This window comes from Neocloeon triangulifer, unplaced genomic scaffold, assembly GCF_031216515.1.
Source record: "Neocloeon triangulifer isolate White Clay Creek 2 clone unplaced genomic scaffold, ASM3121651v1 ptg000009l, whole genome shotgun sequence".
NCBI lineage: Eukaryota > Metazoa > Arthropoda > Insecta > Ephemeroptera > Baetidae > Neocloeon > Neocloeon triangulifer.
The window spans coordinates 2,968,485-2,992,969 of record NW_026775551.1 but is presented as its reverse complement, the minus strand read 5'-3'; the positions used below and the strand labels follow the sequence as shown (position 1 = coordinate 2,992,969).

Genomic DNA, 24,485 nt, shown 5'->3' with positions numbered 1-24,485 from the left:
CTCGATTTCAGCCCTATTGCAATAATAAGCAGCAGTGAGAAGCACCGCCTAGGGCCATTTGCCTCGATAATTGGGACTCGCCACAATACCCAACTTTATGATCGATTATTAATCCGTCGAATGCTTATTTGAAATAATTATCTTTAATTTATCAGTAATTTAAAAAAAAAAAAATAACATCAAATCGGTCAATGATTTGTGCAATTATTTATCGGGGAAGACAAAATTGATGGGAAATAAGAATATTTTGAAAGACTGCATTTTCACCAATGATTTAAATTTTAATAACAAAAATTTCATTCCTATAATACATATAGAAAAACAGAATGATGCCCAATGTACTTCTTTATATTTAAAAATTAAATAAAATGCAATCAAATTTATGGGCAAATCACCAAAAAATCCCATTGAAAATAAATTGTAAATAAATTCGGATTCAAAATGAGAGACTTTGTTTGATCCAAACTTCTCATTTTATAATTTATTAATATATTTACTGGGAAAATAAAAGTAATTCATGTAAAAACTGAAAAAAAAATAAATAATTAATTTCATCCTGCGCAATTTTCTTTTTCTCATATAAAGAAAATTAAAGAATCTGAGACATTCAAAATATTTATGCGAAAAAAAAATGTTCAACAATTTTGTTTGAAAGTAATCGAAAGTTTTAATTCCAAAGGGAAATAAAGAGATTTTATTTTAATTGCAGTTAGCACGTGGAAAATTTCTCACTTAAACAAATAAAAATGAACAACGCCCAAAAATTTCTTTACTAATGCTTCAAACCTATATTTATCTCCCTTTATTTTTTTTTGTAATTTATTGTTCTGAATTTTTTGGTGAGAAATAAATTGAATTTAAATTTCTATTATATGCAAAAGTTGATTCAATAATATGGAAATATGGTGCTGATGCAAATGACACGAGCTTTACAATTTACTGTTTTAGTGAGTAGGCAGCAGTAGTGATAATGTATGGTCGTTTAATGACACGGAGGAAACGTGTATGCCTGGAATTATAATCATTATGGTGACGCGAATGAAGTACTAAATTTTAATTTATCGATGCATCATTCGCACCTCCAAAGCACGTGCGTTTCGATTCTAGACCTTCGTGCCGCCGACAGAGTGTGAAGCAAAGAGCGCCAAAGTCAAAATTACAAAGATGCTTAATTAGCGTTAATCGCGGCCACTAATTAACTGCAGAGAAAGTCGCAAGGCATAAATTAAGCGGTGGCTCTTGGCCGTGCAATGTGCTTGTCATGTTCTGCGGCTTCACAAGTCCCTTTAAAGGATGTACCTGGACATAATTAACCAATTTAATAACGAATCTCAAATTGTCAACTCAAGGAAACACCGGCGAGCAACTGCATGGAAATGATACATTACTGCCTTGAGAAATTAAATTCTTATTTTTAATTGTAATAGGAAATATAATTATTTTACCTTCCAATACATAATAATAATGACGACTAAAACAAAATAATTATTTTAATGCAAAAGTAAGTTTCAGAATCATTCAAAATATACTGATAATTTCAAACCCTTGAAATTAGGCAACAGAAAAATGAGTAAATGCACGCAAGTTTTACAGGTTGCATATGTATCCAGGTAAACTCAACCTGCATAGCGCTGCTCTTGAATGCTATACAAATAACAGTTTATATTTCAAATAATCTAAACTTTATCAAGATTCACATTCATTTTTAAGCATAAAAAAATCTAAATAAAATGTATAGGCGAATTATTATAATGAATGAAAAATATTTTATATTATATTTTTTTTAAATTAATATGCATCATGTATAATTTTAAAGCATAGAATAACAAGGCCTAACTGTATTTTTAAAAAGTGCTTATATCGAAACTATTTTTAAAAATGAATAAAAGCTTCTCATTTCCTTTTTCCCACCTTTAATTTGCATTGTCAGCAAGAGGCATAAATAATAAAAAAAATTTTAAGAGGTTTTTAGGTGGTTTTACTCAAATTGTGCGAGAAAAACTGGGCTTTGAATTGTACTCAATTTTGACTTTTTAATTGAGAAATTATTTTTTTAATTAATCAATTATAAAACTTTTTGTGCCACAAAAAAATTATAAAAAATGTTTGGCCCTAATTTTCAGTGTTTTACTTTAGTTTTATATTTTATTTTTTGTGACACATAGATTAATTTCTGATTCATTTAAAAATTAATTACTCAAATAAAAGTAAAAATTTTGAATAATTCCATTCTTTTTCTCACATAGTTTCAGTAAAATCACTTAAAAATCTCTTAAAAATTTAACCCTGAAACTGCTTCACTCTTAATAACACAAACAAAGACAATACTCTACGCAAATTAAAATAGATAAAAAAACGCACACTTACGATTATTTGAATAAATAAATTTAAAAAAAAAAACATAGCACCAATTTTTTCAAATATAAATACAATATATTGATTAAATTTTAAAGGAATTTTTAAAATTAGTAGGTTTGGGAATAATGAATTCTATATTATTCAAGGGATGAGCAAAAGCGCATAAAATATAATAAAAGCTTTTGCTTATAAATTTGTGGCAGCAAACGACACCAAAGATTACGTCAATTTTGCGAGAGTGGTCAAATCATACAATCTATCACCTCGAAAAGTTAAACGAACCGTAAGTATTTGAAACGCTCCATATTCGTTTCATCAGCACAATCCTAATCAACGCGCGGCGCACGTAATTTAGCAACAAGTTTACTCGTCGTGTGAGAATTAGTGAGAGGAAGCAGTCGCGCATTCTGAATCGAGGCTACACATCGCGAGGAGATTTTATCTGGCGAGCGTAATAAATTAGAGCCTTATTGATTAATGACTCGCGATCACAGCAACTAACTAAGCAGACTGACTTAGAAAATGCATAAATAACATTATCGATTAAAACACTGCCACGAAAAAAATTGATCATTATTTTCCGAGTTGGCACATCGATCTGCGTATGCACGCGCGTGCTCGGTTATTATCACGCGGAGAAATGCCGGGCGGTACTCGACAAATTAAATGATGGAGTCTTGCGCAACAATGCCACGGGTATTGACATGGCAATTTATACAAGTGTTTGCTTTTTTAAATACGCGGCTCGTGTATCGGGCACGTTTCGACTTAACTGGTTTAGGCGTGTCCCCACCGAAGGGGTACAATATTATGCTCGATGGTCAAATAAAGGAATTAAAACCGAGAGAAAGGAGATCGGCTCTGGAATCCTTTTGCGAGTTTTATTGCCCGGCAATTAAATCTCGGTCGGTCAATGACAAAAAGCCAACTGCTTTTTTGTAAATAAAATTTATCAATTCAAATAACATAAGTAAACTTGTTATTTTTCAATTTGACAATTAAAAGGTGTAGAGGAGGAACAATAAAGCGATTAATTCCATCGCGTGTGAGCGCAATATTGGCCAAAGGCGTCCGCTTTCCAATGATTCACGTACATATCAGATATATTTGCATTAAATAGGCATTTACATGGATATGCAGCTGCACGAGACTACCCTGGGTAATTGCGAGCAGAGTTACTCAACCAGAAAAATGCAACCTCAATTAAGGTTACGATTGCGAGCCAATATTATTATTACATAGTTGGCCAAACGTTTTATATCATCCTATATTTGGAAAGAAACAAATTTCTCGACTGTTATGTAAACGCATTTCCAATCATCCGATTATTGAAATTGGTCCGTCAGACACAATGGCCCGAAAAGGCGTGTCCGATGGAAAACTTTGCAAGTCACAGACACACACTCTGACAAGCTGTAAAATGAGTGATCGTGACAATCACAAAATCCACCCAGATTCGCAACACTTGCAGCCGAACCACGCAAACCGGCCCTGTAATGAGACGCGGAGAGAAAGGGGAAATAAAATGGAGCACACTGAGTATGAACTGCAAGGTGCCGCGGCTAGACACACCAAAGGGCCACCTCCCTCTTCTCAAACCGGGAACATTTCTTCACGTTGCTGAACTCAAACGCAGCAAATGTTGGTATAAATACTGAGGCGTTCGCCACCAAAGATCACACTTGAACACTTCAAGCAACACAAACATGTTCAGCAAGGTGCGTGCCAAGCTCAAAGCCGAGATAACCCCTGGATTATATCGAGGCCGCCGCTTGTTCACTTTAATTTTTCAACCCTTTTCGCTGAAATTAAAATTTGTTTCGAAAATTCCAGGTCCTCGCCATTGCCGCCTTCGTGGCCGCCGCCTCCGCCGGAGTCGTGCCCGCCGTCAGCACCTACGCTGCTGCCCCCGCCTACGGCTACGCCGCCCCCATTGCCCGCGCCGCTTATGCCGCCCCCGCCTACGGCTACGCTGCCGCCCCCGCTTACGGCTATGCTGCCCCCGCCCTCGCTCGCGCCGCTTATGCTGCCCCCGTTGTTGCCGCCCCCGCCATCGCCAAGGTCGCCGTCCCCGCTGAGTACGACGCCAACCCTCAGTACAGGTAAAATAAATTTAAAAAATCAACATGACAAGATTCTAATTATCCAATTTTTCAGCTACTCTTATGCCGTGTCCGACGCTCTGACCGGAGACAACAAGTCCCAGCAGGAGAGCCGCGACGGAGATGTCGTCCAGGGCCAGTACTCCCTCATCGAGGCCGACGGAACCCGTCGCGTCGTCGACTACACCGCTGACCCCATCAACGGATTCAACGCCGTCGTCCACAAGGAGGCCGCTGTCCAGAAGGCTGTTGTTGCCGCCCCCGCCTACGCCAAGGTCGCCGCTCCTCTGGCTTATGCCGCCCCCGTCGCCAAGGTCGCCGCTCCCCTCGCCTACGCCGCCCCCGCTGCCTACGGTTATGGTGCCCCCGCCTACGGCCGTGCCATCCTTGGTTAAGTCAACCTGAATTGTTGTAAATTATTTATATTTTTGAATTTGAAAAATAACGTCCAGTTTTCTTGGGCGTCCATGCTGTATAAGACTTGAATAAAATGTACATTTGAGTTTGTACCAATATTAAAAAATTTAAAAACTATTCATTTTGGTAAGCCCTTTAACAAGTCATCCAGAAAAGGTGAAATATTAAATGAAAAATTTGAATGGAGTAAATTAATAAGTTTGAATAACAATAAAAAAAAATTGAAAATATAAAATAATATGGTGATTTTGGGCTCAAAAAGATCAAGATAATTAAAAAAAGTCTAAATTTTAGAAGCAGAATTTCAGGAAGCCAAAATAATTCAATTACTTGGCTGATTTTTATGTCAAATGAAGTAAGCAAAGTATTGTTAGACATGCTTTTTGGTTTATCCTTTACAACATCAAATTTACAACCAACCACAGGGTCTCACAATAACTATTAAAAACAAGACTTACCATTCAGGGAATAAAAATGTTTTTTTATATTATTGAGGTCGATTTTGCAGCTTTCATATACGTCAACTGAGTGGTTACTTTTGATTTAAAAAATATTTTATCTCCATGGTTTAAAAAAATATTAATAAAGAATAAAAAATTAAAAAAAAAACGGATATAGCGTTTATCTGTGTGTATGTTATTTAAAAAATTATTTTAAGTTGAAATTTCTGGTATTCATTTTTAATTTTTTTCAACTTTATCTTCTTATCTTCAACTTCTCTGGTTAACTCCATGTTACAGATGTATATAACAATATTATTATGAAAAGGAATTTTCGTTATGGTATAATTCTATACAAGGTCGGACAATTTGGAATGGCCTTACCGAGCGATTGTCGCGAGGTTGGTTATAAAATAATGGAAACTAGAGATATTGTTTATGGAATAAATATTGAAGAAAATCCAAAACTTATTTCAATAAAATTTTAGTATTTTAAATTATGAAGAATAAAATAATTATTTGCTCCCAAAACGTGGGAACTAATTTCCTATTGTACATGTTTTGAAAGAGCGCACCGGTCTCAGCGGCAAAAAAGTGGAAAGTAATTTATGGAACAATTAAATAGTTGCACCACAAAGAGCAGCAGCATTGAAAGTGTATAATATCTGCAAGGCACCTGCGGCGATCAGCGCGATTTTGAATATGAGTCTCGCCACGCAACAGTCACAAAGCCGAGAATTCGTAACATGTTATTTTAATCAAGATCCATAATTTCACATCATATATTGATTTGCATAAATAATGATTCAAAAAAACTGGACGCTCACACACACACGTTTTCCATCAACTGAGCACGTGAACAAAAGTTGCATGGAGCCGCACATTACTTTCTGGGCGTTCACACTAAGCCTAGTAAAAAAATTAAAAACCCTGCCCGATACGGCAGCGGAGAAATGGGATATAATATGGATCAAGTGCGGCGGCATGTTATTGACTGCGACCCACCTCCCTCTCGAAATTCGCACCAGGTCACTTTGCAAAACCAGACGGCGGAATCGCGCGGTATAAATAGCGGCCGGCGCGACCGAGCAAATCACATTCGAACAGCTCCACACAGAAGCAACATGTTCAGCAAGGTGAGTAGTCCACTCGCTGCAAAGAGCTGCGATAACCCCTGGATTATATCAAAGCTGCTTTGCATAGAAATCTGAAGAAAAAATATTTAACCCAAAATATCAATTTCAGGTCCTCGCCCTCGCCGCCTGCGTGGCCGCCGCCTCCGCCGGAGTCCTGCCCGCCGTCAGCACCTACGCTGCCGCCCCCGCCTACGGCTATGCCGCCCCCATTGCCCGTGCCTATGCTGCCCCCGTCGTTGCCGCCCCCGCCATCGCCAAGGTCGCCGTCCCCGCCGAATACGACGCCAACCCTCACTACAGGTAAAATTAATTTAAAAAATTGACATAACAAGATTATAAATGTCCGATTCTTCAGCTACTCTTATGCCGTGTCCGACGCCCTGACCGGAGACAACAAGTCCCAGCAGGAGAGCCGCGACGGAGATGTCGTCCAGGGCCAGTACTCCCTCATCGAGGCCGACGGAACCCGCCGCATCGTCGACTACACCGCCGACCCCATCAACGGATTCAACGCCGTCGTCCACAAGGAGGCCGCCGTCCAGAAGGCTGTTGTTGCCGCCCCCGCCTACGCTAAGGTCGCCGCTCCTCTGGCTTATGCCGCCCCCATCGCCAAGGTCGCCGCTCCCCTCGCCTACGCCGCCCCCGCTGCCTATGCCGCCCCCGCCTACGGCCGTGCCATCCTCGGTTAAGTCAACCAAAACCAACAAACCCTATTTATTTTTGTAAATACTCGTCAAGAATGCAATAATGTGGGAGACCACGTTCAAAAAGCTGAAAATAAAATGTTGAATATTTCACTGAACCTCACTTGTTTCAAATGAATTAAACCCAACTATAACAAAAGATGTTTCAAATTAATTACTTGAAAAGTGTGTGAAAATATCATTCTTTTAGCAATTTTGAAAATACAATGATACCGAAAACAATTAATATTTATATAATTTAATATTTTGTTCACGCTCATTACGTTGATTGTTGACCTAGGAATAAAATAAGCAATTCAATTCAGGTTTACTGACGAGCCCTGGAATTGGGCGAAATCGCAATCAAGGCCAGTTATGTTGCTCTGTGGACCCTAATTTTCAGGTTTAAATGGTTTTTATATTTTGTGACACAATGAATGGAGAATAAATAAACAAAAGGCATAATTTTTGTGTCATTTAAAAATTAATTTCTTAATTAAAAGTCAAAATTTTGGTATGCATTCAATTCTTTAAAGCCTGCACAGTTTCAGTAAAATCACGTAAAAACCTCTTAAAAATAAACGATAACATTTTAAATAATTTTAATTTTTTTAATTAGTTTATGGCAAGATGCCCTGGGTGGAAAAGACCTATTTTTCTTATTGTATAAATACTTAAAAGTGATAATTTGCGGGAAAGTCAAATGAAGGCCCATCAAGGAACGGACCTCTCTTGAGGCCCTGCGTTTTGCCACAGGTGTTGCTGTTTCTTCACATTTTGTGATTTTGCTCTCTTATTTTGACTTGATTTGTGAATAATAAAAAGTTGTTTCTGGCGGGACTCTAGTCTTAGACCTTTCACCACTATAAACTAAGCTGGGGAATTATATGCATAACGAAATATATTAAATTAACAATATAAATTCAGATGTTTAAAATTGACTGATGAGGAATAGATTTATGCACACTCACAGTTTTTTAGAGTTAATTAACTGACTCTACAGGATCGACACAGTGAATGAATGATATGAAATGAAGAATTGTAAAGAAAAATTTAATTCACCAAAATATTAATCGTTCTGCTAACTAAACTTTATCTAACCTAAGCAAAACACACAACAATGATAGAAGCAACCAAAAATTTGAAATATAAAATGGGTTAGGAGTGATATTTATTGATTGAAAATTTAATTTTTTTTTACTATTTAAGCAAACTTGCTTGGTTGTAAAATGCCAATACATCTCTCAAACTCAAACTTAATCTATTCTGTGGAGTAGCTAACATAAAATAGAATGTCTCGCCTTGAACCACCAATTATTAGTGTCAACACATCTGAAGATCAAACTTTTAAATAATTGCTTTTTCAAGGCTTTAAACTTCTGTGCAACAAGAGTTATAGTTAAAGTTTTCTTAATTCAAACACTGAAGTATAGAAAAAAAAATATAAAAAAAGGATCTAATTGTACGACAAATTTAAAATAACTCTGTGGAGATCTATTTAATTATGTGTCCCGTTGTAGAGAAAACGCCAATTAGATAATAACACTGGGAGATGGTCCAATCTTTTATTATAGGTAAACTCCTTATTATTTTTTTTACTTTCAATTTTTTATTTTCTTATGCAATTTTTTTTGTTCATAAACGCGTGTAAAAAAAACCATAACGATATCCTTCAGAATTACACTAGCCGTCAAGCCACACCAACCGGCCAGGTATTGAGGCGCGGAGAGAAAGGGGAAATAAAATTGAGCGCGCCGAGAAGTACAAGGTGCCTCGTGCTAGACACACCAAAGGGCCTCCTCCCTCTTTTCAAAGCGGGAACATTTCTTCACTTTCTTACGTCCGAACGCAGCAAAATCTTGGTATAAATACTGAGGCGTTCGCCACCAAAGATCACACTTGAACACCTCAAGCAACACAAACATGTTCAGCAAGGTGCGTGCCAAGCTCAAAGCCGAGATAACCCCTGGATTATATCGAGGCCGCCGCTTGTTCACTTTAATTTTTCCAACCCTTTTCGCTGAAATTAAAATTTGTTTCAAAAATTCCAGGTCCTCGCCATTGCCGCCTTCGTGGCCGCCGCCTCCGCCGGAGTCGTGCCCGCCGTCAGCACCTACGCTGCTGCCCCCGCCTACGGCTATGCCGCCCCCATTGCCCGCGCCGCTTATGCCGCCCCCGCCTATGGCTACGCCGCCCCCATTGCCCGTGCCGCTTATGCCGCCCCCGCCTACGGCTATGCTGCCGCCCCCGCTGTTGTTGCCGCCCCCGCTCTCGCCAAGGCTGTTGTCCCCGCTCAGTATGATGCCAACCCTCAGTACAGGTAATTTCAAATTTTTAATAATTTTCCCTCCGGAATTTTACTTACAAAAATTTTACTTCAATTCAGCTACGCTTACTCCGTTGCCGATGCCCTGACCGGAGACAACAAGGAGCAGCACGAGACCCGCAACGGAGATGTTGTCCAGGGCTCTTACTCCCTCATCGAGGCCGACGGAACCCGTCGCGTCGTCGACTACACCGCTGACCCCATCAACGGATTCAACGCCGTCGTCCACAAGGAGGCCGCCGTCCAGAAGGCTGTTGTTGCCGCCCCCGCCTACGCTAAGGTCGCCGCTCCTCTGGCTTATGCCGCCCCCGTCGCCAAGGTCGCCGCTCCCCTCGCCTACGCCGCCCCCGCTGCCTACGGTTATGGTGCCCCCGCCTACGGCCGTGCCATCCTCGGTTAAGTCCACTTAACATGTTGTAATTAATTTATATTTATGAATTTGAAACAAAATGTCCCGTTTTCGTGGGCGTCCACGCTGTATAAGACTTGAATAAAATGTACATTTGAGTTTGTACAAGAACACAGATATTTTATATTTCATTTGTTTAAAACTTTATTAACAAGCAAAGTTTAATTTGCTAAAGATATGATTTGGTACATAATTTTGTCTTTTTATATATAAAATATTCATTCAAGAGAAATATTTTATGATCTAAAAATCTATATGAAAAGTGAATATAAAACCATGCCTTGTAGTGACTTCTTAATTAAGATGTAAGTTGAAAGTAGTTTTCAATTGAGTTTTCTATTAAGACCATACTTATTGCGCCTTCATTAGTTAATTAGTTTGTAATTAAAATATTTCTCGTACATTTAACAAATCTTAATTTGTCCTTATTGGTGGTTAATTAATTCATTTATTTTTTGGCGATTTTTCGTATGAATTTAATCATTTGAATCCAGGTTTTTGCATGTTGAAATTATTATATCTATTCAGCTGCTTTTCAGAGGTTCAAATTTTTATCATTTAGTTTGCACATATGAAAAAAATTATGTCCATATGAAACTTCAAAAAGAGGAGAGAGCAAAATTAGGATAATAAATTTTTCGCCCATGTTTACGTTCATACTAAAAGCAACGAAAATTTTTATGGAATTTATAAGCTTCATGTTTGCTATTATTAATTAAATATTAATAAATATGACATTACATTATTACAATAGTAATAAATTTTATTAATTGACTTTTCTATTATTACTTTTTTATTACTATGTGTGCTGCAAATTTGTTGCCTGTGACCTGGACCACGTGTAGTCCTCAGCACAATGAAATCAAAAAGATATGATTTTTCTTTTCGAAAATGTAGTCTTACAGTTGCTTTAATAGATTCTTTCAACCAAAAGGTTATCCATAGATTTTAAGGACACAATTAGCTTAAGCTACAAATTTAGCGCCCAATATAATTACGCTCAAGATTCTATTTCCAAGGTCAAGGATTAAAGAGATCGATTTTTTATGTGACCTGAATAAATGGTTAGATACACAATTTTGGGACAATCACTAATTCAACGTTACAACTATTTTTGCAGCACTATAATTAAAAAGGAGTTATTGGTGCTAGAAAATTTTTCGTTTATCAATATCGCGGTTTCTCACTGTTCTTATAATTTTAATAAGTAAAACAATTAACTTAGATAGAGATTTTAAAACTTTGGATATCATAAAAAAGTAAAATAAATAAAACACCACGAATCTCATTTATTTCTTTCCCAAAGAAAAAATGTAAGAGGGTATTTTTCTTTTTTAAATTTCGTTTTACACGAGAAATTTGAAAATAATTCACCTTCGTGTTAACCCTAAGCCATTCTTGTTGTTGATATGACGAAGGGCGTAAAAAGTCTGGTAGTGATAAAAAATATATCACGCCATAAAACAATAAAAGAATTAAAATAAATAAATTTATTTATTATCCGCATGGGAGCAAAGATTTTCAATGTTCCAGAGCATTATTCCGTGCCTGATTTCTAGAAAAAAATGCTCAAATCTTTAATAACAAAAAAGAGTGAGGCCACCAAAAATATGTATAATTATTATCATTAGTACAACTCTTGTACTGCCTTATTGTGTGATATTACATAATAACTATACTTTTGCAATTTAGAATTCACTCATTTGCAATCAAGTCTAAAATAACAAGAAAACATAATTTTCAGCTTAGTATTGAAATAAGTGGGCAATTCCAAAAAAACCATTTTTAATAATATATTAATTCTTTGAGAATTTAAAACCCATGTATCTCCTGTCTCAGAACGTTATTCCATGTAAAGGCGTTTAGTCAAAAGTTACTAACTTAAATCTCATTTTTTTTTATTAGCCCAGGAAACTTATCTTTCACTCGACTTCATTTACTGTATTAGAAGATAATGTTTATTTTTTTCTGATAATAAAGTCTCATTAAAGAAAAAAAATGTATAAATAAAATATAAAGAAAAATTTTATTCAATTTATATTTTTGTTAAGAATTTTGAGCTTTTTTCATTGACCTATGCGTTAACCTAGCTTAAACTAAATTCATGAAAAGTAAAACATTTAAAATTAAAGAAAACCTACATAAAAATTTGAATTCTAATGTGAGAAAATACAATTAAGAGAATAAAAACAGAAAATCAACCCCATGAAATATAATTATACTAGAAAAAGAAATTATTAAATCGTGTAATTCAATTCAATGCAATTAGAACGAAAGTAAATTAAATCTAGAATTTTGTAGGAAAATTGCAAGTTACAGCCAAACAACGCAAACCGGCCTGGCAATGAGGCGTGGAGAGAAAGGGGAAATAAAATTTAACGCGCTGAGAATTGCAAGGTGCCTCGCTCTTGCTAGACACACCAAAGGGCCGCCTCCCTCTTTTTAAAACCGGGAACATTTCTTCACGTTGCTGAACTCAAACGCAGCAAAATCTTGGTATAAATACTGAGGCGTTCGCCACCAAAGATCACACTTGAACACCTCAAGCAACACAAACATGTTCAGCAAGGTGCGTGCCAAGCTCAAAGCCGAGATAACCCCTGGATTATATCGAGGCCGCCGCTTGTTCACTTTAATTTTTCAACTCTTTTCGCCAAAATTAAATTTTGTTTAAAAATTTTTAGATCCTCGCCATTGCCGCCTTCGTGGCCGCCGCCTCCGCCGGAGTCGTGCCCGCCGTCAGCACCTACGCTGCTGCCCCCGCCTACGGCTACGCCGCCCCCATTGCCCGCGCCGCTTATGCCGCCCCCGCCTACGGCTACGCTGCCCCCATCGCTCGTGCCTATGCCGCCCCCGCCCTCGCTCGCGCCGCTTATGCCGCCCCCGCCTACGGCTACGCCGCCGCCCCTGCCATCGCCAAGACCGTTGAGTTCGACGCCCACCCCCAGTACAGGTAAATAAGACATTATTCAGATAATTTCAATTTTTTGATTTCAACTTTCTCAAATTCAGCTACGCTTACTCCGTGTCCGACGCCCTGACCGGAGACAACAAGGAACAGCAGGAGACCCGTGACGGCGATGTTGTCCGTGGATCTTACTCTCTGATCGAGTCCGACGGAACCCGTCGTACCGTCGAGTACACCGCCGATGATGTCAACGGATTCAACGCCGTCGTCCACAAGGAGGCCGCCGTCCAGAAGGCTGTTGTCGCCGCCCCCGCCTACGCTAAGGTCGCCGCTCCCCTGGCTTATGCCGCCCCCTCCGCCTACGGTTATGGTGCCCCCGCCTACGGCCGTGCCATCCTTGGTTAAGTCAGCCAGAATTGTTGTAAATTATTAATATATTTATCAATTTGAAACGAAATGTCTCGTTTTCGTGGGAAACCACGCTGCATAAGACTTGAATAAAATGTACATTTCATTTTGTACTTCATACCAATAATTATAAATCTATTTACTTTTGAAACCCTCGCCTAATAAATTATAACCATATTCATAAAATAGGCCTTAGTCCTTGCCGAGTTCTTTGAATAGATTAAATCTGATGTAAAAAGATGTGTGAATTTCAACCACATTAGATTGGCATAGGCAGCGCTCGACCTTGCATCATTTAATAGCAGATTTAACCTAGTCGAAAATGATACACTATGCCAATGACTTATATCCCAGACCCAATTTTTTTCCATGAATTTTATTCTGCAAACAACAATTAATATTCCCTACTTTTTAATTATACTACGTGCATTTTTCTTCCATGTAATTTATTAAATAAGGATGATATTTAATAAAAAATTCATAAATTAAATCAGCACTAAATAAGTTAAATGCAATTAATTTATTTTTAATGCACACACTTTTTAACCGTTAAAAATTTTACAAAGCATTTCAAGCCCAAAAGTGTGTTTGTGCTGAAATTCAACTCAAACTTGAGCAAGTTGCAAATAAAAAGTAATGATAGAGCACGTTTTACAGCTCTGATTTAACATGCATGCTAAACCGCTCCCGCAATATCACACATTTCTCTTTTTGCAAGTGTTTAATGGTGGACTAGTGCAGAGGCATTCCGATTGCCCTAAAGCAAAACATTTATACTAGAGTTGCTGCTACTGACTTGCTGACTTCGATAATAAGATTTAATAGCTTCCTTAATTTGCACCTGCCGCGATAAAGATTAGGACTTTTATAAAAAAAAAAAATAATAATATAAATTTCATCTGGACAAAGAGGTGTGCTTTGAAAATTATAGATGGAGATAGAATTATTCTCCATTGTAGACAAATGCCAGTTAAAGTTTTATTTATTATTATTATTTTCAATTTAAATCGAAAAGATTTTTTATAATTTTTTTTTAAATTCATTCTGAAGCACCTTACACAAGCTGTGCATCTTTAGAAGCGTGATGAGAGCAGCAGAAAATGTGCATAATTTATTGGTTTGAGGCCAAAAAAATAAAATGCAAAAAAGTGAGACAGAACTTATTTCTCAAGCTCTCATAATTTATCCCTGGCTCCCCATTCGGCCTCTCCGTGACTTTTCAAAGCCAAGAAAAAACACTGCCATGAATTGAAAATTACACTCCACCATAAAATTTGTATAAATAATCTGTGTCACCGAGAACCTGCGCCCGTCTTACTGTACTTCATCGTGAAAAATTTGCGGAGCAACTTTCGCTCTTTTCGTCCCTTTGGTTGTAAATTAAGATGATGGCAAAATACACACGTATGATATCGAAAATTATTATTGCACCGCATTTACAAGCGCGGCCAAAATACCTCTCACATTGCATCAGCGAATACACCAACCAAAAAAACCTTTGTCGGCCAATCACAATAACGAGTTGGACAACTATGAGCATACTAGTCTCTCTCAGGGCGTTCCTCGCGCCTACCCAGTGCACTAAAAATCCATAGCGCCTGAATTCCTTCAAGGTGCGGAGAGAAAGGGGAAATAATATGGAGCGCTGGTCCGTCCAAGGGCCAACTCCCTCTTTAAACCGCCGCGACGGGGTATTTCTTAACTTTGCTAAACCCGAACGCATGAGCGAAATCTTAGTATAAATACTGAGGCACCCGCCGAGAAAGATCACACTTGAACACCTCAAGCAACACAAACATGTTCAGCAAGGTGCGTGCCAAGCTCAAAGCCGAGATAACCCCTGGATTATATCGAGGCCGCCGCTTGTTCACTTTGATTTTTCAACCCTTTTCGCTGAAATTAAAATTTGTTTCAAAAATTCCAGGTCCTCGCCATTGCCGCCTTCGTGGCCGCCGCCTCCGCCGGAGTCGTGCCCGCCGTCAGCACCTACGCTGCTGCCCCCGCCTACGGCTATGCCGCCCCCATTGCCCGTGCCGCTTATGCCGCCCCCGCCTACGGCTACGCTGCCGCCCCCGCTTACGGCTATGCTGCCCCCGCCCTCGCTCGCGCCGCTTATGCTGCCCCCGTTGTTGCCGCCCCCGCCATCGCCAAGGTCGCCGTCCCCGCTGAGTACGACGCCAACCCTCAGTACAGGTAATTTCAAATTTTTAATAATTTTTCCTCCAGAATTTTACTTACAAAAATTTTACTTCAATTCAGCTACGCTTACTCCGTTGCCGATGCCCTGACCGGAGACAACAAGGAGCAGCACGAGACCCGCAACGGAGATGTCGTCCAGGGCTCTTACTCCCTCATCGAGGCCGACGGAACCCGTCGCGTCGTCGACTACACCGCTGACCCCATCAACGGATTCAACGCCGTCGTCCACAAGGAGGCCGCCGTCCAGAAGGCTGTTGTTGCCGCCCCCGCCTACGCTAAGGTCGCCGCTCCCCTGGCTTATGCCGCCCCCGCCGCCTACGGTTATGGTGCCCCCGCCTACGGCCGTGCCATCCTTGGTTAATTCACCTGACCTGAAGAACATCTAATTTATTATAAAACTTTAAGATCATGTTCACTTCATCCTGTTCACTTCACATGTTTTTGTGGATTTTTGCCACGGTTGTTAAGACTTTGAAATGAATAAAATGTACAAACGAACAGTACTTTAAACAGAAACAAATTATACTCTATATTTCTTGCAACTTTTCCTATATATCACTTTTTGGTATTCAAATTAAAGAAAAAGAAGGGGAAATATTTAAGAAATAATTAGTTTTTCACTTACTGTTTGGTTCTAATTATAATTGAAGTGTAATGTTAAAAATTGAGCAGCAATATTACATTTCTTTTGTTCTGAGATTTTTAGTGCAGGTTGGGTTACTCTGACAAAATTTAATACGCTATAAAATTTTCCGCTAGTCATCAAGTCACTTTGTAATGAAATGATATAATTCTTGTGAAACATTCTTTACATTATACAAACGCATACAATTATTTTGTCACGTCAAGAAACTTCCTATAACAATAATTTTATAGAAATTATTTGCAATATAATAGCACTGCTTTTAACTTTGTGTTCCCGGGAGAAATACAATGAATAAAATTCTCCAGTTAATCTTATTTCTAAAGAAAGATTGCAATGAAGATAAGTAAGCTTATCTTTATTATATGTTCCCAGTTGTGTTTAGTATTGGATTTGAATTAAAGGTAATTAAAAAAAATTATAATTATATAAAAAAATCTTAATTTTTCTCTAAAGTAAGTTTTAAGAGAATTTTAAAAATACTTCATATCATTCAGCTTCACAAATTTTGACAAAATTTATTAATCATGAATTAAACTGGAATGAAAGAAATGTAGAGACTGGGATTTTTCCTCTTTGCAGATATTGTTATTATACAAAAACAAATGGCTCTACAAGTTTCGGTCACGGTCTGCGACGCTATTTCATCAGCAAACGCGCTGCTCGCTGAATAATAAAAGAATTAAAGAATGTAATTTTGGGAGTACAGTTTTTGATTATTTGTAAAAAACAAATTATTTTTCCTTTTAGGAATGAAAGTTATTATTTTATATGATATGCAAATGAATGTATTTCTTATTATCGTATTTTGTTGACAATCATTCATGTTTGCTTTTTTATCTTTGTTTTTTTTACGTTCATATAAGCAAAAAGAATTTTAATATAATAATGACCAAATTTTAAATTGTTTTTGGGGTGGTGGAATGTGATTTCATTCCATAATGCAATAAAGCTAGAATAATAATAATAATGATATTAATAATATTTTTTGAGTGAAATTAATATCAGTAATTTACTTCCATCATTCATGGTTGCTATAAAACTATAAATTGCAATATTAGTAAGTATTTTAAAACCACGCAGATAATAATTTGAAACGGAGAACAAAGACTATAAGAACCAGTTTAGTCTCAACACGATCGGTGTGTGAATGAAAACATTTGAAATAATAAGGCGGCATATCTGAAAAAATCCATCTCATTGACATAATTAAATTGTCGGCAGCCGCGAGTACAAATCAAATAATGCCTTTCTGATATGGAACTGCTCGAATTGAAAGAATAGCGGTCTAGGCGTGGTCTAATACATAATCATGTTATAAATGCCTTACATAAGGAGCACTAGCAGGTGCGGTGGCTACCTGCACCGCAACCAGCGGGCACGAAAAATTCCCCCCGAACTTGCCAAGTAAAATAAGTCCCGAGGGCAACACAGCTGCAGCGTGCAAGTGCATATCTCTCATCCGAGTACTTTATTGTCTCCACTTTCTACGCCGCACACTTGAGAGAAAGGAAAATCTAACTGGAGCAAATAGTGCATGTTTTCCCACTTCTATTTTGGAGGCACTTCTTTTTTGCGTCCCGCCGGCCAGCCGGCCGCAATTATACACGACTGCATTTTTTAACAATTACAACTATTTTTCCCTCATTACTGTAGAACCAGTATTTGCCTAACTGTGGTATAAATAGTGGACAATTCCAAGCACCGAACATCAGTCCACTGCGACATCATAACAAAGCAACAGCAATTCAATGGCTTTCTGCAAGGTAAGCCCACCGGAGCCCTGCGCCTCGAATTGGATACCTTTTTGGATTTTGTGACACCAAGAAACGTGCAAATCGTGCATTGTGAACCCACAGAGAAGAGGATTTGCGTTTAAAACACAACTGTGTGATTTCAGATCATCCTCCTGGCCGCCGTCGCCGTCGTGGCTCAGGCCCAATATTTCGCCCCCGGATATGGATACGCCCCGGCCGTGGCCAAAGTTGCTGCCCCACTTGCCTATGCCGCCCCCGTGGCTAAGGTCATCCCCAACGAATTCGACGCCAACCCTCACTACAGGTTCTCTTTTTTTCCTTAAAAAAATTCAGGAGAGTTGTTAATATATTTAAAAAATTTCAGCTACTCCTACGCCGTGGCCGACGCCCTGACCGGCGACAACAAGGAACAGCACGAGAGCCGCGACGGTGACGTCGTCTCTGGATCTTACTCTCTGGTGGAGCCCGACGGCAGCCGCCGCATCGTCGACTACACCGCCGACCCCGTCAACGGATTCAACGCCGTCGTCCACAAGGAACCCGCCGTTGTTCACGCCCCCGCCCCCGCTTATGGCTACGCCGCCCCCGCCCCCGCCTACGCCAAGGCCTACCTGGGTTAAGAAAGCACCCTTTCAGAGGAAGAGAGCAAGAGAAGAGGCTTCTTAGTTTATTTGTAGAGTAGAAATTGTAGTTACCCACCATCAACACATCATCATTACACACAACTTATCGCACTGTTAGCCAAATTACTGATCAAATTGCCAATGTGAGGAGATACGAAAATAAATTTACAACAACCGTACGACCCAAAATGGAATTGTTTCTTTGCCTTCAACAGAACAATTTTAATAACACCATAAGTATATTAAATTATATTCGTATGCAAATTCCAACTTTTGAAATCTAATAAAATAATGTTGAATTTGAAATATTTGCAACAATTAACATTTCTTAGCTTTAAGATATCAAGCAATTATTTGAAACCATGCTGTAAAATTCAATGATATTGTTTAAACCAAATATTTAATATTTTTTTCATTTTTTTCTTGCAACGAGGAACCCGGTTTTAAGTTTTCATATTTAATACATTTCATTATACTCTACTCTAAAAAGTGAAACTCATTCATGTCCTATCTCAACCAACAATAAGTGACGAACGTAAAACCGCGCACATTATAACCGCGCCAGTTATCATATTAATAAAATCTACGAATATTGCCAGGAGAAAAATCGGCACGCGCTCGGATTTTTGGCAATAATTCGCCTCACCCGCGGCTTGACCCTTGACAGATCGCTTTCCCTTGGCCTTGGCCTTGGCAATTATAGTTTGGTGTGTTGGTGTGATGAATGCTCAATTGCCGCGGCAGATAGTTGAGTGATGCCTGCGCTCTATCTGTGAATTGTGGCTCCTGGCTATTTGCAAGCCAGGGTCTTTCGCAGGATAATCATGTCAAATTATTGCAGCATCGCACTGATCAAAGACAAGATAGAGCTGGAAGGTGCAATTAAATTGAATAGACGGCTGATGCAAATGCAATGGCATTTCAATTAGATTGGGGTGGAGTTCCGTAATGAATATTTAATATTAAACACGGCGCGGCTTCAAAAGCAAAATTAATATATGAATTTAAAATTTAAATAAAGTGAAAAAAATATTAATAAATGCGGAAAAATAACACTGTTTCATTTGAAAAAATAAAGGATCATTGAAACTATAAATTATTAAAATTATTATAATATTTATGCAAATTCATTTAGTTTTTAAAGATATAACTTATATAAGTGGATTATTTCACACTAGGATATTTAAGCAGAATCATTAGTGTGGGTTACATTGCACAAAAATACATAACTGATATACAGGTATTAGACCATAGCGGCCAAATTCCATCAAAAGGTGTGGAGATAAAAGAGAAAGGGGAAATAATACAAAAAGCTGGTGCGTCCGAGGGCCACCTCCCTCTTTAGAACGCCACGCCAGGGCATTTCTTCACTTTGCTAAACCTGAACTCGAGCAAAATCTTAGTATAAATAACGGGGTACGCGCCACCATAGAGTACACTTGAACAACTCAAGCAAAGCAACATGTTCAGCAAGGTAAGTGCCGAGCATACAGCCGAGATAACCCCTGGATTATATCAAAGCTGCCTGCGCGTTTTACATTCAGTGCCCTTTCGCCTCTTCGGCCCAGTTTGAATTTCTTTGTGAATTTTCAGATCCTCGCCCTCAGCGCCTTCGTGGCCGCCGCCTCCGCCGGAGTCATCAACACCTACGCCGCTGCCCCCGCATACGGCTATGCTGCCCCCGTCACTCATGCCACCTATGCCGCCCCCACCCTGGCCCATGCTGCTTATGCCGCCCCCGCCTACGGTTACGCTGCCGCCCCTGCCATCGCCAAGACCGTTGAGTTCGACGCCCACCCCCAGTACAGGTAAATAAGACATTTTTCAAATTATTTCAATTTTTTGATTTCAACTTTCTCAAATTCAGCTACGCTTACTCCGTGTCCGACGCCCTGACCGGAGACAACAAGGAACAGCACGAGACCCGTGACGGCGATGTTGTCCGTGGATCTTACTCTCTGATCGAGTCCGACGGAACCCGTCGCACCGTCGAGTACACCGCCGATGATGTCAACGGATTCAACGCCGTCGTCCACAAGGAGCCCGCTGTCCACCAGAAGACCATCGTCGCCGCCCCCGCCTACGCTAAGGTCGCCTCTCCTCTGGCTTATGCCGCCCCCGTGGCCCACGCCGCCTATGCCGCCCCCGCCTACGGTTATGGAGCCCCCGCTTATGCCGCCCCCGCCTACGGCCGTGCCATCCTTGGTTAAGTCATCTCATCAGAAGAGCAGCTAATTTATTATTGTAAAATTTCAAAATCATTTCCAATTCATCATGTTCACTTCGCATTTTTTCGTGGATTTACTCCATGGTTGATAAGACTTTGATATATCATGAATAAAACGTACAAACGAACAGTACTTTAAACAGAAACAAACCACACTATTATTTGTAAAATTTCCCATGTAAAATCAAAAGAAATCTCATTAACTTAAAAATAATTAATGCAGATTCAATGAACAGCCAACAGAAACGAAAAATTAACAATGCAAGGTTTCACTCTCTCTATGCACAGCTAATGAGCTAATGATTAATTAAATGCAAATTAATAGTATCTACCTTGTAAACTTTCTTAAGATTGAGCAACGAAAACAAAAGTTAATTTGATGGATGATGAAAATAAATTTTTACTATTGTCATACATTAAAAATTTAAATCCTTACTACTTCTACAATTTTCTAAAAAAAATAAGCCTTGTAGAATTAAATAATTTATAACTTTAATAATTTTCTAAAGTGAAATACATTACATGAGAAGCATATTCTTCATAATCGTGACATTCAGCAGAATAATTTATGTATCTTAAAAACTGCTAAATAATTAATATTTAATATAACAAGTGAACAATAATCAAGATTGATTTCATATTGATAGTAAGAATTCTTTCCATGTAAATAATATTAAAATTTGCATCAACTAAAATAAAGAAATAATATCTACGTGGCAAGTATTAGTTTGGGAAATTATCTGAACACATATAATGTTAGGCGATATACTATTACCTCAAATTGAAATTTAACTCCGCAACTACGCGTCAAAAATCCACTGGGCAAATTATGCAATGATTTTGGCACAAGACCGTACCGAAGGTGCGAGAAAGATTAGAGGATTTTCATGACACGTCGTAAAACGCGAGTGACTCGTGATCGCCGTCACCTAATTCAAGTGACTTGATGCACTTGTACGGTTAATTGCCGCTGACCCTGTCAAGCAGCTTTGCGGCTTGACTCGCAGCGCGGCGGCGGTCACTAAAAATAAGACTCATTACAACAGGCGTGGTTTTAGCCGCGATCAAGAGAGATGCATTGTTTAAAAATTGGAGTACCGAGAGTGGTAGTGAATGACAAGCGCGACACAATTACCAAGGAATGCCACGCAACCTTTTCAGAGACGCTGGATGCCCCTTTTGAGGAGTGCGAGGGGCACGTGATGCGTGTGTGTCATATGAAAAGATGGAAACTGAACTAGTTAACAGATTTCCCACTCTTTAATTTTCCCTCACTCATTTACAGCTTCTTTTTTAAATTCAGAAAAGATCTACGTGCGCACATGAAAAATCATCTTCACCGAGTGGGTATAAATAGTGCACCGCACGCCAGGTGAATCATATTCATCTAGGATTATCTACAATCAACATGATCTGCAAGGTAAGCATTCTGTTCAAAAATTAAATTATTTCGATTATAACTCTAATGAAAATATAACAATTGAAAGTTTTTATTATAAATTTTTTCATTTATTTTTTAATGAATAATAAAATCAATTTTTATTATTTAAATTTAGGCTCTGCTGTTTGTTTAATCCAGAGCTCATTACTATTGATTAATTGGAAGTTTTTGTCTCTGTAAATCACATGTAATTTGTTCTGGAGATTTCAACGCACGATAAATTTCAGGTTGTTCTTCTCGTTGCCCTTGCCGGCGTGGCGCAGGCCGGTGTGCTTGCCCCCGCCTACAGCTATGCCGCCCCCGTTGTTGCACATGCCCCCGTGGCCTATGCCGCCCCAGCCTACGCCGCCCCTGCGTACGCTGCCCCTGCGTATGCCAAGGTCGCCACCCCTGTCGTCGCGGCCGCCAAAGTTGCACCCAACGACTTTGACGCCCATCCCCAGTACAGGTGCGAGTATATCTTTTTATGTGGCCATTGCTTGGCACTTGTGAATTTTTTTGCGATAACCATCGGCGGTGGCGCAATGCACGGCCGCTCAGGTTCCATTTTTCAACGCGGTGTGGGTGCTTTAGGGCGTCGGCCCGACCCGAGTGAAAACTTTTTTGACTCACTTGTCGCTCTGGCGCAAAAAAAAAAGGCGACCGTAAATTAGCCGTCGATTGCCTTTACGGACAAATAAACATACCCATTATAATTGTTTCGGCTTTGAACAACGTTTGGAAAACATTTTTGATAATCTGCATCACGCTCCAGTTGTTTTCAAATCTGTGCAGCTCGCCATAAATTGGCCACTTTGGCCGTTTCGGTCGTGACCAACACACACAATTCCAATAACACCGATTAAAGCATTAACCGCCGCGTTCGGATTCCACTGTCACTTTCCGTTCAATGCCACTGCAGAGCAATTTATGATTAATCGAGTTTATGCATTCCGCATGTTCATTGTACATTGATTTTAAAAATGAATTATCTTTTAAACACGAAAATAAGAATCGTTGAATTATTGAAGGGGGAATAATGAGAGCAAATTTCACAAGCTCGCCGTTTCGCAGCTTTCTTTTATCAGCAGGTCAGATTGATTTAATTATCAGGAAATCAGCAATTTTGAAAATGCTTATGTTTAAAATTTAAAAATTCAATTAAAAACTGCTTTCATTTATGTGATAAATAAAAACTTGTAATAATTTACTTTTAAATTTTCTTAAAATTATTTTTGATAAAAAATTTCAGCTTCTCGTACTCGGTGGCCGACGCCGTGACCGGCGACAACAAGGAACAGCACGAGAGTCGTGATGGCGACGTCGTCCAGGGCTCTTACTCCCTGGTGGAGCCCGACGGCAGCAAACGCACCGTCGAGTACACCGCCGACCCCGTCAACGGATTCAACGCCGTCGTCAACAAGGAGCCCGCCGCGGCCAAGGCCTACGTCGCGACCCCCGTCGTGGCAAAGGTCGCCACCCCGGTCCTCGCCAAAGTCGCCACTCCCGTCGCCTACCACGCACCCCTGGCTTACCACGCCCCGGTCGTGGCTCACGCACCCTTTGCCTACCACGCGCCCTATGTTTCGCACGGCCCCGTCGTCGCCCACTACTGAACCCAAGAAACACCGACTGACCCGAAATGACGCCCTCTGAGACAACCGCAGCATGTTTGTTTGTTTATTTGCCCTATTTACATGTATAAACTTTTAACGAAATATTCAACTAAATTAGTCTTCTGTGTATAATTTATTGTATAGAAAACGAGAATGAATAAATAAATATATGTTAAAATACATAGCCTGAGCAAGATCAATATAATCGGATTGGCATTATTTTCCCGCACCACCTGGTTCTCTCTTTCTTTGCAAGTGACAGATGGCGGCGCACCAGACGCCGGCTTTCAGGTGTGGCTGTATCGGTCACTTTTTGTCTTATTACCTAACCAGCACGCCCTGAAAGTGTAACACGGCGTGAGTCAACAGTAAAAATTTTGAGTCGCCATTGCCAAGTGTAAAGAGAAATGCTTTCTCGCGCCGATTGTCATTCAGCCGGCGCGCGTGCATTTCTTTGTCGCTAAATTTTCACGCGCGGCGCAGAGAAAAGTTCATTACTGAGAAAATGCGCTTGATTTGTTGTTTTGGCTTGTGTGGCCCTCGAAATGAAAAGTCACGCCGATCCACCCAGTGACACAAATTTAATTATTGCAAATCCATTTCAGAGCGAAATGGGCGTCAAGGCCGATGTGTGAATTCTTTCCAAACATTGCAGATCGTTAAAACTTGTTTCGGGCTGCCCATGAGTTGGCAATTAGTGTTTTGGAAATTGCCACGTGATGATGAGTGAGTTTTACGATTTAATTGCCAGTTTTGATTCTCGGAAAACATCGACTATATCAATGTTATAAGAGTGGAATAAAAAAAATGCTT

The 24,485-nt window shown here is 39.4% G+C and overlaps 8 protein-coding genes across 10 annotated transcripts in view; 7 read left to right on the top strand and 1 right to left on the bottom strand.

The window, feature by feature from the left end:
- Positions 1-24,485, bottom strand: part of LOC132195274 (neurobeachin-like protein 1) — an 87,491-nt gene that overhangs the window by 41,196 nt on the left and 21,810 nt on the right. The gene's annotated exons all lie outside the window — the stretch shown is intronic.
- On the top strand, positions 3,922-4,994 carry LOC132195278 (larval cuticle protein A3A-like). 2 transcript variants are annotated; one of them, XM_059617178.1, is made up of 4 exons: positions 3,922-4,076; positions 4,192-4,343; positions 4,410-4,460; positions 4,516-4,994. In XM_059617178.1, the coding sequence occupies exons 1-4, from the start codon at positions 4,065-4,067 to the stop codon at positions 4,853-4,855; spliced, it is 555 nt and encodes a 184-aa protein (XP_059473161.1). In that variant the 5' UTR covers positions 3,922-4,064; the 3' UTR covers positions 4,856-4,994. The 2 variants fall into 2 exon arrangements, with proteins under 2 accessions (XP_059473161.1, XP_059473160.1); XM_059617177.1 differs by having other exon boundaries at positions 3,923-4,076; positions 4,192-4,460.
- On the top strand, positions 6,305-7,255 carry LOC132195277 (larval cuticle protein A3A-like). The gene is made up of 3 exons (XM_059617176.1): positions 6,305-6,453; positions 6,563-6,753; positions 6,809-7,255. Exons 1-3 carry the CDS (start codon positions 6,442-6,444, stop codon positions 7,140-7,142), a joined length of 537 nt encoding a protein of 178 aa, XP_059473159.1. The 5' UTR covers positions 6,305-6,441; the 3' UTR covers positions 7,143-7,255.
- Positions 8,914-9,988, top strand: LOC132195279 (larval cuticle protein A3A-like). The gene is made up of 3 exons (XM_059617179.1): positions 8,914-9,071; positions 9,188-9,456; positions 9,523-9,988. The coding sequence occupies exons 1-3, from the start codon at positions 9,060-9,062 to the stop codon at positions 9,860-9,862; spliced, it is 621 nt and encodes a 206-aa protein (XP_059473162.1). The 5' UTR covers positions 8,914-9,059; the 3' UTR covers positions 9,863-9,988.
- Positions 12,334-13,321, top strand: LOC132195282 (larval cuticle protein A3A-like). The gene is made up of 3 exons (XM_059617183.1): positions 12,334-12,440; positions 12,556-12,824; positions 12,884-13,321. The coding sequence occupies exons 1-3, from the start codon at positions 12,429-12,431 to the stop codon at positions 13,182-13,184; spliced, it is 582 nt and encodes a 193-aa protein (XP_059473166.1). The 5' UTR covers positions 12,334-12,428; the 3' UTR covers positions 13,185-13,321.
- On the top strand, positions 14,868-15,906 carry LOC132195281 (larval cuticle protein A3A-like). The gene is made up of 3 exons (XM_059617182.1): positions 14,868-14,996; positions 15,112-15,380; positions 15,447-15,906. The coding sequence occupies exons 1-3, from the start codon at positions 14,985-14,987 to the stop codon at positions 15,745-15,747; spliced, it is 582 nt and encodes a 193-aa protein (XP_059473165.1). The 5' UTR covers positions 14,868-14,984; the 3' UTR covers positions 15,748-15,906.
- On the top strand, positions 17,635-18,616 carry LOC132195286 (cuticle protein 21-like). Its single transcript, XM_059617188.1, has 3 exons — positions 17,635-17,795; positions 17,930-18,090; positions 18,151-18,616. The coding sequence occupies exons 1-3, from the start codon at positions 17,781-17,783 to the stop codon at positions 18,404-18,406; spliced, it is 432 nt and encodes a 143-aa protein (XP_059473171.1). The 5' UTR covers positions 17,635-17,780; the 3' UTR covers positions 18,407-18,616.
- LOC132195474 (cuticle protein 19.8-like) lies at positions 19,770-23,871 on the top strand. The gene is made up of 6 exons (XM_059617491.1): positions 19,770-19,883; positions 20,003-20,217; positions 20,277-20,614; positions 22,193-22,200; positions 22,305-22,525; positions 23,309-23,871. Exons 1-6 carry the CDS (start codon positions 19,872-19,874, stop codon positions 23,670-23,672), a joined length of 1,158 nt encoding a protein of 385 aa, XP_059473474.1. The 5' UTR covers positions 19,770-19,871; the 3' UTR covers positions 23,673-23,871.